Source organism: Vombatus ursinus, unplaced genomic scaffold (genome assembly GCF_900497805.2).
Source record: "Vombatus ursinus unplaced genomic scaffold, bare-nosed wombat genome assembly UNPS02012082.1, whole genome shotgun sequence".
Taxonomy (NCBI): Eukaryota; Metazoa; Chordata; class Mammalia; order Diprotodontia; family Vombatidae; genus Vombatus; species Vombatus ursinus.
This window is the reverse complement of record NW_020951860.1, coordinates 456530-471936: the sequence shown is the minus strand read 5'-3', so window position 1 is coordinate 471936 and position 15407 is coordinate 456530. Positions and strand designations below refer to the sequence as shown.

The window sequence follows — 15407 nt, the reverse complement described above, 5'->3', positions numbered from 1 at the left end:
AGTGAAATGTATTTCCATACCCATTTGTGTTTTTGTGGCTTTCCTCCTTTAACCACTTAAGGTGAGTATGAGGTTCATTTATTACCCAGTTCTCCCACTTCTTCCTCCATGTTTATATAGACATCCTGATAATGTGAGATAAATTTCCTTCTTCCCCTGCCGCTGGCTCCCTCCACAAAAAAGTGTGTTTTTCTCTCCTATTCTTTTCATTCTGTTTTGTTGGGTTTTTTTTCTTTTTTTTTATTTTGGCATAGCGATTGGGTCTAAGTGACTTGCACAGGGTCACACAGCTGTAAGTGTCAAGTATCTGGTCTGAGACTGGATTTGAACTCAGGTCCTCGCGATTCTAGGGCTGGTGCTCTATCTCCTGTGCCACCTAGCTGCCCCCACCCTCCCCTTCCTCACAGTCTTTTTTTTAAAGATCATCAAGACATAAAAGAACCACTTTTAGGCCTTTTAACATCTTCATATGACTTCTGTTGATGATAGGGTTCATAATGAATACATATGTCATCTTTCCATATTATAGTGAACAGTTTCTTCTTGTTCAGTCTTTTATGATTGTTTCCTTATGTTTAGCTTTTTGTGTTTCTCTTGACTCCTGTGTTTGCATTTCAAAGTTTCTGTGAATCTCTGGTCTTTTAATCAACAGTGCTTGGAAGTCCTATTTCATTAAAGGTCCATTTCCCCCGCCCTGTATGATTATACTCAGTTTTGCTGGCTAAGTTTTCTTGGCTGTAAGCTATATCTTTTGCCTTGTCAGGTATCATATTCCAAGCTTTCCTGTCCTTTATATAGTGGCTGCTAAATTTTGTGTAATTCTGATTTTGAGTCCTCGGTACTTGAATTCTTTTTTTATGGCTGTTTGCAGTATTTTTTCTTTAACTTGGAAGCTTTGGATTTGAGCTGTAATGTTTCTGGCAGTTTTCATTTTGGTCTTTTCTTCAGGAGGTGACTGGTGGGTTCTTTTTATCTTTACTTTAGATCTGGGCAATTTTCTTTAGTGGTTTCTTGAAATATTATGTCCAGGCCTTTTTTGGGGGGAGGTGAAGGGGGGAGTCATGTATTTCAGGTAGTCCAGTGATTTCTTAATTTTATCTTTTCTTCAGCATCTTTTTTTTTAATCTATTTTTTTAGGCACTTGGGGTTAAGTGACCTGCCCAGGGTCACACAGCTAGTAAGTGTCAAGTGTTTGGTCTGAGGTCAGATTTGAACTCAGGTCCTCCTGACTTCAGGTTTGGTGCTCTATCCACTGTGTCACCTAGTTGCCCCAATTTTATCTTTTCTTGATCAGTTTTTGATGTTAGGTTTTTTTTTTTTTGGTATGTGATACCTTATATTTTCTTCTATTTTTTTCAGTGTTTCGACTTTGTTTTACTATTTCTCATTGCCTCATGGAGTCATTGGTTTCTTTTTGGTCCATTCTAATTCTTAAGGAGTTTATTGCATGGGCAAGCTTTTGTATTTCTCATGCCAAGCTGTTAATTCTCTTTCCAGTTCTTTCTTCCATAGCTTTCATTTCTTTTCCAAATTTTTCCTGTAGAACGATCATAAAAACATTTATAACTCTTTTTTAAAAACTCTAAGCTTTATCTCTTCTAGGGATTCTAGTTAAATTTTTGCCCACTCTGTTTTTCTTGGAGGCTTTTCTTAGATGTTTTTGAGTCTTTCTCTTCTGGGTTTATGTCTTGAGTGTCCCTGTCACCATAATACCTTTTTTATATACTCGTTCTTCCAACCTGCTTCCTGACTTTGAACTTGATGTTAGGGCAGGCCTTGCACCTTCCGGAGGGAATGTCTCAGCTGGTCCTGATGCTGTTTTCTTGGGGTATCTTGGGGTATTGCGTGTTATTTTATTTTGGATCTCAGCAGTAGCTCAGGCTGGGGACCTGCAAGATGTCAGTGCTCCTAAAGTAGTCTAATCCAGGGCAAAGTCTGATCATTTGCTACGTAGTCTGAGTTCCGAAAGTTCCTAACCTAGATTTGGGGCTGACATACATGCTTGTGGGCTTGCTTCTTTTGGTGTTTCGGAAGACTGCTTCTGGACCGCCACTGTCAGCTAGCTAGGAAGCTCTGCTCTGGTACATATTGTAGGTTTCCTTTTGGTCTGGAATTCTTGCCTTGCTCTGAAGCTATATAAGCTGCAGACTGGTCTAGAAGCTGGAACTGGGACCCTGCACTATACCTGGGCACCCTTGAAAGAGAGGAAGGTTTAGTAGAAAAGAAAAATGATTTCAATTTTGAACATGTTGAATTTAAGATGTTTACAGGACATCCAGTTTGAGAGGTCTAATAAGCAAATGGAGATGCAAGACTGGAATCCAGTAGGCAGGTTAGCACTGAATAAGTAGATTTGAGAATCATAACCATAGAGATGACAGTTGAATCCATGGGAACTTTTGGGATAATCGAGTGAAGTAGCATAGATGGAAAAAAACAGATGGCCAGAGCCCCAGAGGATATCCACTATTAGTGGGTGTAACCTGTATAACAATTCAGCAAAGTAGACTGAGAAAGTAGTCAGATTGGTAGCAAGGAAACTAGGGTAGAGTAGTGTCACAAAAACCTAGAGAGAAGAGAGCACCAAGGAGAGTAGGCTGATCAGAAGTATCAAAGGTTGCAGAGAAGTCAAGAAGCATGAGAATTGGGAAAAGACCAATAGGTTTGGCAATTAAGAGATCATTTGGAGAGATCAGTTTCTGTTGAATGATAAGATTGGGAGCAATACTCTAGATTGTTAAGAGAGTGAGAGGAAAGGAAGTGAAGATATTGATTGTAATGGCTTTCTCAAGGAGTTTTGCCAGAAAGAGGAGAAGACATGACATGAGAGTTCATAGGGATGGATGGATAGTGAGGGTTTTTTGAGGATAAGGGAGGCATGTATTTGTAGGCAGTAGGAGAGCAGCCAGTAGACAGAGGTGGAAGATAAGCGAGAGAGGAATGATAGAAGGGACAATCTGCTGGGAAGCAGGACAGAATGGAATCATGTATGCTTGTAGAGGGTTTTGTTCTGGCAAGAAGGGCTACCTCTTCATGTGAGACTACGGTTACAGAGGTGATAATGGCAAAAGGCATCTAGGTGATATGAGATATGAGATGAGGAGGATATGAGATGAGAAGAGGAAGCTCTTGGTAAATGACCTCAATTTTTTCAGGGGATGTATGAGGTGACGTTTTTAGCTGAGAAAGTAGCGGAAAGGGAGTTTGGGGAAGTTGAGAAGGGGTGATTTTTTTCTCAGTTTCTTTCTAATGATTGCCTCCTTAGTTTCTAGTTTTTTTGCTTTGCTTTTTGCTTTCTCCCTTCAGGATTAGGAAGTTTATTTTGCGTGGTATTATTCATCCTCTTTATCTCCTCTTGTAACTCCACACTCTCAAACCTCCATGTACTCTTCCCTTGAGTTTGCTATATTTCTACACTCTATATGTGTGCATGCACATGCATATGTGTGTTCATCCCTCTCTTTTTCATTTCAGAGAAGAGTAAGGTTCATCTGATGGCTGCCTTCCCCATCTTCCTCCACATTTGTGTATTCTCACACACTGAAACTACCTTTTTTTTCTTTTCTAAAATCTTCCTAGTAAAAGTAATAAGATAGAAATGTATTCAAAAGGAAAATATATTTGAGATTATATTCAAGGGAAGGGAATAATATGTGGTAGGGATTCTGCTAAGCACTTTACAAAAATTATCTCATTTGATCCTTATAACAAGGAAGGTGCTATTATTATTAACCTTATTTTACAGTTGAGGAAACTGAGGTAGACAGAGGTTAAATGACTTGCCCAGTGCTGCACAGCTAGTAAGTGTCTGAGGCTGGATTTGAACTCTCATCTTCCTGACTGTAGGCATAGTACTCTATCCATTGTTGTTTTATGAAACACAGATTCCAATTTTGGAAAAATAGTTGTAATTGATCAGGTTTTGTCATGCTACTTTCTGTAGAAATTGAATGATGTTACTGGATTTACTTTTTAGACCCTCATCAAGAGGAGCTCAAACCATTTTTCAGTGATATCACGTCAGTTATCAGGGAGCAAAACTCCCCCTAATTTGTAGATTTTGAACTGATTTTAATGGAATGATGACTAGACTTCTCTGAAGCTAAAAATGGGGCTTTAAGCTCAACCCTGCTGTGTCTCCTGTGTATTACGGTGATTCCTTTTTTCAGTAAAATGTTTGTGTTGCACAGGTGGCAGTATTCAAAGATCGGGAGCAGAAAGAAATTGAAGCCATGCATTCCCTCAGGGCAGCTAATTTAGCTAAGATCACCATGGTGGATCGGTTTGAAGATGTGAAATTCTGTATCTGCCGCAAGACAGCAAGTGGGTTTATGCTTCAGTGTGAGCTCTGCAAAGACTGGTTCCATAGCAGCTGTGTACCCCTTCCCAAAACAAGCTCCCAGAAAAAGGGATCCAGCTGGCAGGCCAAAGAAGTAAAATTTTTGTGCCCTCTCTGTATGCGCTCCCGAAGGCCCCGCCTAGAGACCATCCTATCTCTCCTAGTATCCCTGCAGAAGTTGCCTGTGCGACTGCCTGAAGGAGAAGCCCTCCAATGCCTGACAGAACGTGCCATGAGTTGGCAAGACAGAGCAAGGCAGGCACTGGCCACAGATGAACTGTCATCTGCTCTGGCCAAACTTTCTGTGTTAAGCCAGCGTATGGTGGAGCAGGCTGCCCGAGAGAAAACTGAAAAGATTATCAGTGCAGAACTCCAGAAAGCAGCAGCCAACCCTGACCTACAGGTAAATATAATATGTTCATCCTTTTTCTGAATTGAAATGATGGCATTCATCTCTGTGTCAGTGGTAAATTAAGTCTGAAATATAATATTTTTATTCTACCATCTAGCCTAGAGAGGAAGCAGTGATTTGTTAATTACTACAAAGTAATTATGGAATCATCTTTCTGCTTGCCTAGATCAATGGTTTGAATCCACCCAAACTAGACTTTACAAAAAGCAGATGACTGGTCAGTGAGTCAATAATTCAGTTACCCATGTCACCAAGACCCTTTTAGTGGTCAGTACAACTATACCTATGACTTAAGACTTATTGGTAGCTTTAACTGACAAATTAGTAAGTACGGGATTAGTCTCATGACACAGAAGTATATGCATGAGTCTTTACTCAGAGAGGTGTGTGGGGTAGTAGGTAGAGTTCTGGCCATTAACACGACTGGTTCAAAACCTACCTCTGATGCATACTGGGCAAGGCAGTCACCCTCTCAGTGCTCATAGGCAACTTTATAGACTATAAATTGCAAAGTTGGTGCTGACGTACATTGGTAGATAGATGTTTCAGAGAAAGAGGAAGGGATCGGGGGAAGTAGGGGAGAGAGAGAGATTATTATTTTATGGCAGGACAAAATGTGAAAGTTTAGTTTATATTTAGTTCACCTACCTTCTCTTCCCATGTCTATCAGGAGGTAATTTGGTTAGTGACTACTGCATGAATAGTAATCAAAGAGAAAGATTTTGTTATTTCCTGGAGAAATTTGTAACCATGTAAGTGTAATATTTGTACTTTGGACTATAAAACTAAAACTATTTCCATATTGTAGAATTTGAGGATTTTAAATGTAATTTTGAGAGTTGAAAGTAGCTTTATGAAGAGTTCTTTATAATAGTATTCATTCTAGTGAGATTTTATCATATTGATTTCTTTCATGTATAGCTTGGCATTATAATCACAGACATAGAGTGTAATCACTAGCTATTAAAGCTGTCCGTAGGTTATTCCCTTAGCCCTAAATATGGTTTATTTCCATGCATATGTTCAAAAGTTTTCTTTCTTCATCCTGGCATTGTTTATATTTAGGGACACCTTCCTGGTTTCCAGCAGTCTGCTTTTAATCGGGTGGTAAGCAGTGTGTCATCCTCCCCTCGACAAACCATGGACTATGATGATGAAGAGACAGATTCCGATGAAGATATTCGGGAGACATATGGCTATGATATGAAGGTAATTAAATAGAAAGGTCATATTGAACATGGATACCAACTAGACATATTAAATAGTTAAGGGTGAAAAATTATTTTCTCAGCTGAGTCCACTCCACAATTATAATGGAAAAGATGTTTTATATTCTTTGTTTTGTTTAAAGTCATTCTGTCTTTTTTTAAATCTCAATTTTTAAAGTTGCTTATACTTGATGTTTAGAAACTCTGGGGAAAGCATGTGTTTTAGTTCCTTAAAACTTTTGTGATGTCAATTTACCATTATTTTGTCTTAGGATTATGAGATCTTGTCCAGTTTGTTTGAACCTCTTATTCAGATCCTGTTTTCATGATGCAAGTTATATATTATTTCACAGATAGGTAATATGTAGTCCCATAGTAAGGATATATGGAAGATAAATATTATTTCAATGACTATATTGACATCAATATACATATACCATATTGGTGGTAAGGGGGTCCTTTTAGAATGTCAGCATTATACTGAATTGTATTCCATTATTTGTTAATGTAAGTTGCCTAGTTTTTCAGCTTTTTAACTAGCAGTGGCATCTGTGCCTGAAAAGAAAAATTTGCTGGTTCAGAATGAGCCTGTTTCACAATTGTGCATATAATCAGGATACTGTTACTTTTGTAGTTAGGAGGCTCCTGCCAAAGAACTACAAAATTTTTTTTTTTTGGTTAAACTCTCTCTTGTTTTCCTTGCAGAGCAGGTGGGTGCCACTCAGTCTTAAGAATGTGAATTCCATCTGCAGTAAAACTCTCGAAATGTAAAATTAAAACCATCATATACCCTTATAAATATGTCCGCTAGAAAGCAATTTTCATGAGGTAAACCTGAATTCTAATTCTTCATGAAAGAACCTTCAGTTGTGTGGATTATAATAGCCTTCAAAAAGGTTGGATTTCTAGTGTAACTGTAAATAAACCTGAGCACCATGATCGCAGAAATCAAGACTAATGATAGGACCTATTCCCAGGCCATTCCATTTCATTTAATTGCTCAGACTTGTACTAATAACAGCATGCCATTAAAGGAATTATTCTGACTCATGATATAGATGTCTGAGCGACTTTTTAGTAAACTCTCAGGTTCTGGTTTGGTTTCTAACTCCTGCTTTCTTGGCCTGCCAAGGGTATCTATCCACCTTACTTTTAGCTGACAAGGACACACATAGTGAACAGATTAGAGATTAATGTAACCCCTAAATGATTTAGGACTTCACAAACTCTAGTATATATTTTGGAAATAGAATGTTACTTGCTGGAAATCAAAGACCCTTTCTGCTGCATAGTGGGAAAACCAGCAAATTCTGGAAGGGAGTTAATATAGTGCTTGGCACGTACTAAGTCCTTAATAAGAGCTTTTTCATTCACTCACTAATATGCCAGTTTAACGGCATTCAGGGAAAAAAAAAGCTGACATCTAGACCAAACCTGATAAAGATCTTTTAGTACTGGAGCCAAAGGGATCATACTTGGCATCGTGTAATGTTCTATAGCAGCTAAACAGCTATCACCAGCTGTGATGTAGAGTGGCTAGACACTCTATGTAGTGATGAAGTTTGTTTGAAAGCAGTTTAGTAAGCTGAAAAGGCAACCTTAGTTGGTCATTGTGTGACTCTAATGCTACGGATTAGTTTTGGCTCAGTTGAGCTATGGATCAATTGGCATTGTCTCAGTTTTGATTTAGGGATGTGTTGGATTAGATAATCTGAAGTCTTGCTAACTTTGAGATTTTATGATTCTTGGATAGGCTCTCTTGTGTTCTGGGTGGTGTCATTTTGCTGAATTTCCTACCTGGTTTTTGGGAGGAAGGTTTCAAAAAGTCTCCAATTGTGTTTGATTGAGTTAGCAGTACTTTTGAAGGTTAAGCATATTGGCAGAATAGTGACAAGAATCTTAGAGCTTCAGGATTAATCTTATTTTGATTCTGGCATCCCTGAGCTCTTTATTATTCTGATCCCATTAGGCATTTGCCAATTGAGTGAGCACTTGTTATGTAGTAAAGGTTTCATTTGACAGTTCTTCACTCTGGAACATTTGGCTATAAAACTGAAGCCATGCCATTAAGCTGGTGATTTTTTCCTTTGTTGTTATAATTTCTTTATCATAATGATTTGAGTCTGATATTTTCCCTTAAGGAAAGGGCCTTGTATTCATTTGAGAAAAAGGTTGGAGTAGTTTGGGCAGAAACAGAATTCTGACCACAACTGTCATGCCATTTCTCAAATTGCCCAATTAATGGTGTTTTCTATAAGTGTCTTGTTTCACTTCACTTCACTTCCCATTAACTTTATGTAGGAAGAGAGGGACAATAATGCACTATTTATTGGAGCTGTGAATTAGTTTAACCATTTTGTAAAATAATTTGAAATTATATGGAGAAACTGACACAAATGCTCATGGTCCGTAGATTGCACTGCTAGGCATAGGCCCTAAGGTATATGACAGATGACAAAAAGAAAAGCTCTATCCCAATACACAAAAATATTTATAGTAGTACTTTTTGTAATAGTAAAACTCATAAATGTTCATGAATATCACTTTGCTGTAAGAAAGAGTGAATATGATGAATGCAGAGATGCATGGGAAGGACTTAAGTGAACTGATGCAAAGTGAAGTCAGCAGATCCAGGAAAACAGTTTACACAATGACTATTACATTGTAAATGCAAAAACCTCCAACAAAACAACTGACTGAATTCTGTGAAATTATGGTGACTAAGCATGGCTCCAAAGAAGATAGGTGAGAAAGTTCATTCCTCCCTTCTTGGAAGAAGTGGAGGATTATGATGTGAAATGCTACGGATAATGCTAGACTTTTCTCAGTGGCTTTAGTTCAGCCATTTTTTTTTTTCTTTTTTATTCTTTGTTATAACAAGTGACTCTCTGGGAATAGAAAAGGGAGGAAGTACAGTGAGAAATGTAAATGATGTAAAAATAAAAGATATCGATAAAAATTTATTTAAAAAAACTTTAAAGGACCTTAACTTATGCTCATAGGCACCTTTTGATGACTCAGAAATGATTGGAAGGAGTGAGTTCAGTGATTCTTTGTTTACCACAACGTGTAACTTAGCAAAATTTGGTTTCTTGAGTATAGTCCTGATGGATATAGTCATATGTTGACTTCTTTGTTTCTTCAGTTTTCTTCCATTGTCACTGGAGCATTCTTCTTGAAAGTTTGCATTCTTTAATGATACTTCTGTCCACTTATTTAGAGGTATCTCATTTTTAGACATTTTGCTGACCCTTTATTTCTAACTGCCCAGGCCATATTATCATAAACATGTTTCAAGTGCTCATATGTGCAAGATGATTGATTCGGAAGAGGATCAATAACAAATAGCACCACAACAAAATCCTAGGAGGTGCCACTGACTGCTCCTCCCAATAGAAGGCATATCTTTAATATGGAGGCTCTTTTATGTTTATCCTTCCCCCTGAGCAACGCGGTGGGATCTTAAGCATTATTTGAGGATAATAAACTTTCAGGGTATTGCCTCCAACTGAGACTGTAACTCCACTTAGTATTAAATCAGTTGGTGTGGAAGATCTTTAAGTCTGTGTGTGCATGATACACCTTTCTTTTTAAAAAAGATATTTTCAGTATTATGACCTTGACAAGTTATCTGTGGATGAACACTTCTATATACAAAGAACAGAAAAAAAGGATTGTATATGAAACTGTAAGTCTGCCTTTATGCAGTTATCTTTATTGTCCGCTTTTAAGTTTCATTCTACTTTCTCATATGCATTCTTTTATGTGTTTCATTGATGTTCTTTTTTTTTTTTTTGGTTTGCGTCACCTATTCCACCTCACTTAACCCCAAGACTTCTTGGGTTTTTTTTATAATTAATTTATTTATAGTTTTCAGCATTCACTTCCATAAGATTTTGAGTCTTAAATTTTCTCCCTCTTCTTTTCCTCCCCCCTCCCCAAGACAGCTTGTAACTGGATATAGGCTCTACTTATACATGCACATTAAACATATTTTCACATGATGTAAAGAAGAATTAGACCTAATGGGAGGAACCTCAAGAAAGAAGAAACAAAACAAAACAACAAAAGAAAAGAAAAGGAGAGCAAATAGTATGCTTCCATCTATATTCAGACTCCTAAGTTCTGGATGTGGATAGCATTTTCCATCATGAGTCTTTTGGAGTTGTCTTAGGTCCTTGCATTGTGGAGAAGATAAGCTGTCCCTTGTTACAAATAAATAAAATCAAGCAAAACAAATTTGTGTTGTGTTGGTTAAGTGTCAAATTGGTTTACATGTTACGTTCTGTATCTATTGTCATTACTTCTGTCAAGAGATGGTAAGTGTACTTCATCATTCTTCTGGAGTCATGATTGGTCATTGTCTTGACCTGAGTTCATAAGTCTTTGAAAGTTATTGTCCTTTTCAGTGTTGAAGTCAATATGTAAATTGTTCCTCTGGTTCTGATGTCTTCACTCCCCATCATCCATACAGTTTCCCCCAAGTTTCTCTGAATTTGTTCTTTTCATGACTTTATGGCACAATAATATTCTGTTATATTAATATATCATAATTTGTTCAGCCTTTCTCCAATTATTGGGCACCCTAATTTGTTTCCAGTTCTTTTCTAAAACAGAAAGTATTGCTAAAAATATTTTTGTACATTTGGATTCTTTTCCTTTGTCTTAGATCTTTTAGGGATATAAGCCTAGTAGAAGCTTATAGGGCAGCTAGGTGGCACAGTGGATAGAACCTGGGGCCTGGAGTCAGGAAGATCTGAGTTAAAATACAGGCTTAGACACCTACTAGCTGTGTGGTCCTGGGTAAGTCACTTAACCTCTGTTTGTCTCAGTTTCCTCAACTGTAAAATGTAGTAATAAGCACCTATTTCACAGGGTTGTTGTAAGGATCAAATGAGATAATTTGTATTTGTAACGTGCTTAGCACAGTGCCTGATCCAGAGCAGGTGCTATATAAATACTTAATTCTCTTCCACTCTCAGGGTTATTACTGGATCAAGTTACAAAGGGCCACTTAACAGGGCCCACCAGTAGTGCATCAGCATTTATAACATGTCTTTCACATTGGTACAATGTGGTCTTTTAATCACCTTTGTCTGTCTTAGTCTTTATATAGGATTGACTGAAATTGTCTTCCCTCAGAAGAGTATTTTTTTAACTTATGTATTTCTGTTAAACTCTCCACCACCTTCATTTTCATCATTCTTTGTTGGTCCTTGTCCTTTTATTTGAAAGTTTAGCAGAAACTCCCCCCTATGAGTGGGAATGAAATCAGTAAAGCCAAAATCAAATAAGAGAGAATAAATTCCTGTTGCTGATAAGAGTCTCCTAGAATATAAGATAGGAGTTGTGTGCTCTCCCTTGTTTGACATTTTTGTAAGTTAGGTTCTCATATGGGGAGGATCCTTTATCTCTTATTTCTATGTTCTTCATTGGTGGTATTAACTGGGGACATTGTTTTCTAGAATCACCTTTAAAGCCTTTCTCACAAGTACTTTTTTTCCATAACTAGTTATGACTCGTAAAAAAAACTTCCAGGCATGTTCAATTTGAGATTATTCAAGATAATCTGAACTCTCTCTCTCATTCATCGTGTTGTAGACTATAACTTGATTGGGGCAAAGTGTATGACTTCAGGGTTTTTTAAATTAGAGCTAAATTTTATGTGATTTTGATATTAACAGGTAGATTCTATGCTAAGAGCAACTGGAAAGCCTCTGAAAATAGCAGAACAGTCCTTTCCTCTGTGAATTCTCCATCCTCCCCTACCCTGAGAATCTATATCTAGAATTTTACTTCCTTTTTTAAATGAAACCATTTCTTTTTAAGTTCTACAATATCTTTATCTGTTACAGAAGTAGCAACAATATTGTATTGTAAGATGTAGAAAATCAGTATTCTTAATTGTAATTTGCTACTGGATCTTTTGTATAGATTTATGAAGAAGATTTGCTGTTTTTCTTTTTACTTAATACTATACAGCTTGCCATGCATTCTCCAAAAATGTTTATTTTTCAATGTGCTACACAAAGCTGTAAATTTGATTTGCAGTAATAGATTATTGATGTTTTCTACAGGAAGCTACAGCCCCGAAATCTTCCTTTAACAATTTAGTCGTAAGCCAAGTTCACTTACTGTATAATGATAACACTCTTTTGGTTTCTTCTTCAGGACACTGCCAGTGTAAAGTCTTCGAGTAGCTTGGAACCCAATCTCTTTTGTGATGAAGAGATCCCCATCAAATCTGAGGAGGTGGTGACACATATGTGGACAGCGCCATCATTCTGTGCTGAACATGCCTATTCGTCTGCTTCAAAGAGTTGTTCTCAAGGTATTAATCCTCTGTTTATATGTGTGGGGTGGAGATGAGCCTAAAGCCAAAAAGAGAAAGACATTGTGTTGATTAAAGTTGATCAAAATTTTGCTGTATAAATTGTCATGTGATTGCTGATCAATGTACTAACTGTAATTTCTAGTCAAAGCTGCTACCTTGAATCATTGGGAAGTGGTGGTACATATCACTTGAATCTAGTGAAAGATAATTTGAAAGTTTCAGTTGTAATTCATAGTGTTATAGAATTTTTTAGAATAAGTCTAACTGGCCTCTTTATTTATTTATTTATTTTTAGTGAGGCAATTGGAGTTAAGTGACTTGCACAAAGTCACAAAGCTAGGAAGTATTATGTGTCTGAGGTCAGATTTGAACTCAGGTCCTCCTAATTCCAGGGCCTGTGCTCTATCCACTGCACCATCTAGCTGCCCCTAACTGCCTTCTTTTAAAAGATAGAGTTCAACTCTCATATCTCTTGCCTCCATCCCTTATACCAGAACCTCTTTTTTCTTTCTATTTAAACATTCTTAGTTTCTTCATTTCTTTATAAGACAGTTTCTAGATCTCTTCACTATCCTAGTTGCTTTGAACATGTTCCAGTTTGTGAATTCTCCTGCTTAAAATATGCCATTCAGAACTCAACACTGTTCTGGACATTTTCTGATCAGTGTAGAACTCAGTGAGACCATGATCTCCCTTGATATGAATAATTCTACCTCCCGATATATATATATCAATGAGCTGATAATGCTGGCTTATTGAGCTTTGGGTCAATTAAAACCTTCATGTCTTTTTCACATAAGATGCTATTCTTATGGAATTTTTTAAACCTAAGTTTAGAGCTTTACATTTCATCTTGTTAAATTTCATCACATTAGATTGTGTGATAAAATACTTGAAGGAAACAATACAATAGACCAGGCCTTGCATCTTGTGGGCTAAGTAATTAATTGTAAATTAGGTATGGGCCTGGTAGTTAATTGGTATGTGTGCTGTGGCTCCTCTCTTTTCTCCAGTTTGCGTAAGGAAAATTGTAGGAACACAGTGATAACTATTTGAAAGAATTTCTGAGGTTCTTCTGAAGGTTCAGGATCCATTTTTCTGTTGTTACAAGAAGAGTAACAATTTAAATTACAGTTTATATAAAGTAGTACCCGGGGCAGCTAGATGGTGCAGTGGATAGGGCACTGACCCTGGAGTCAGGAGGACCTGAGTTCAAATTCTGCCTCAGATACTTAACACTTACTAATTGTGGAACTCTGGGCAAGTCACTTAACCCCATTGCCTAGCCAAAAAAAAAAAAAAAGAAAAGGAAAAGAAAGTAGTACCCAATAATAATTTGCCTTCTAGTCTTTAATGTATACTTATGAAAATGGTTTACTGTATTCTTCTTGACTTGGAATTGTAGCATTCTGAACCTTAGACACACCCCAGTGAGATATAAGTGAGTTTTATATCTCTATAGTGAAATCTAATAGAGTAGGTCACACACACATTTTTATCCCTTCATTCAGAGGATGAGTACTTTGCTTTGAAGCATAACTCCATCCCCTAGTATGGTGAGGGCAAAGCTATATTAAGAGATTTCTGTATTTGTTTATGGAAAAAGAAATAGTTTCAAAATCCTGAGTATCTTTTTATATCCATTTTTGTATAGAAGGAACTTTTGAATAAGGGTATTGGGGCAAAGGTCATTTTATATATTTCATATTTTATTTTTACATTAATCCATAATGATATATTTGTAGTATCTAATGCAGTTACCAGGATTAAGACTTCCACTGCAAAAATTTACTTTGTCATAAATATTATAGTTTCTCATGGTTTTTTGTACTTTTTAACTTATTGTCTCTGCTTGCAAAGGTTCTAGTACTCCAAGGAAACAACCCAGAAAGAGTCCTTTGGTGCCCCGAAGTTTGGAGTCTCCAGTGTTGGAGTTATCAGCTGGCGCCAAAGCTCAATTAGAGGAACTTATGATGGTTGGTGATCTCCTAGAGGTGTCTCTGGATGAGACTCAACACATCTGGCGGATCTTACAGGCCACACATCCACCTTCTGAGGACAGATTCCTGCATGTCATGGAGGTACAGATTTAAAACTTACTTTTAGAGTAGAATATTAACCCTCCCATTAATCCTGAGTATTGCCAGTGGAGCTAAAGCCATAATAACTAACATTCATGTGGCACTTGAAGGTTTGCAGAGTGCTTTATATACATTTAAATAATCTCTTTTAAACTTCACCGAGTCCTTGTGCAGTGCAGGTACTAAAGGTATTACAATTCTCATCTTGCAAATGAGGACACTAAGGCTTAAAGAGATTTAAATGACTTGCCCATGGCTGTTAAGTGTCAGAAGAGGAATATGAACTTGTCTTCCTGACTCAAGTCTGACACTTACTATACCACATTACCAAGCTTTGCTAAGAGTAACTGTTAGAAGGCATAAAACATAGGCAGAGGTAGTGGTAAAATAAAGTAGTAACATATATAGGAGAAGAAGCAAGATTGAAGGGAATGGGAAGAGAGAGAAAGAAGAGAGAAACTTTTATCAGGAGTGGAACATTACAGCTGCCATTCTTTGGAAACTGTACTATAACTTTTGTATATATATAGCTTAGAAATTGGGTCAACATAACCCTTAAATTAGGTCCAGTCCAGTTTTCAAGTTCCTTTCATTAGTTTTTCAAAACTTCACTCTGTAAGTATTACTTTACCATCCCAAATTTCCTTTTTGTAACTTCTTAAATGATTATTAATCTTATTTCATGTTTTCCCCTATTTTGCCTGCTTTTCATTCATTAATTATATTGGTCTATAGTTTTCTTTTTTAGCTATGTCTTTGGACAGTTTATGGATCAATATCATATTTGCCTCATAGAGGGAATTAGGTAGCCTACTTATCTTGCTGTGTTTTGAGAAAACATATATGTAATTTGGAGTTACTTCTTTAAGTTTTTTTGAATTTGCTTGTGAATGCATTTGGGCTCATCTTTTTTTTTTTAATTTTTAGTTTCTTTTCTTTAGGAAGCCTAAAAACTCGGAAAGAGGCATGTTTTATTGTTTAGTTTTTTTTTTAAGGCAGTTAGGGTTAAGTGACTTGCCCAGGGTCACACAGC

At 37.0% G+C, this 15407-nt stretch overlaps 1 protein-coding gene across 2 annotated transcripts in view; it reads left to right on the top strand.

The window, feature by feature from the left end:
- The window catches only part of KDM5A (lysine demethylase 5A), a 97810-nt gene that overhangs the window by 71675 nt on the left and 10728 nt on the right, over positions 1 to 15407 (top strand). For both annotated transcript variants that reach the window (XM_027857286.1, XM_027857285.1), the window contains exons 23-26: positions 4191 to 4742; positions 5817 to 5960; positions 12131 to 12290; positions 14154 to 14374. In XM_027857286.1, coding sequence (XP_027713087.1) covers positions 4191 to 4742; positions 5817 to 5960; positions 12131 to 12290; positions 14154 to 14374 — 1077 coding nt within the window. The remainder of the gene's footprint in view (positions 1 to 4190; positions 4743 to 5816; positions 5961 to 12130; positions 12291 to 14153; positions 14375 to 15407) is intronic.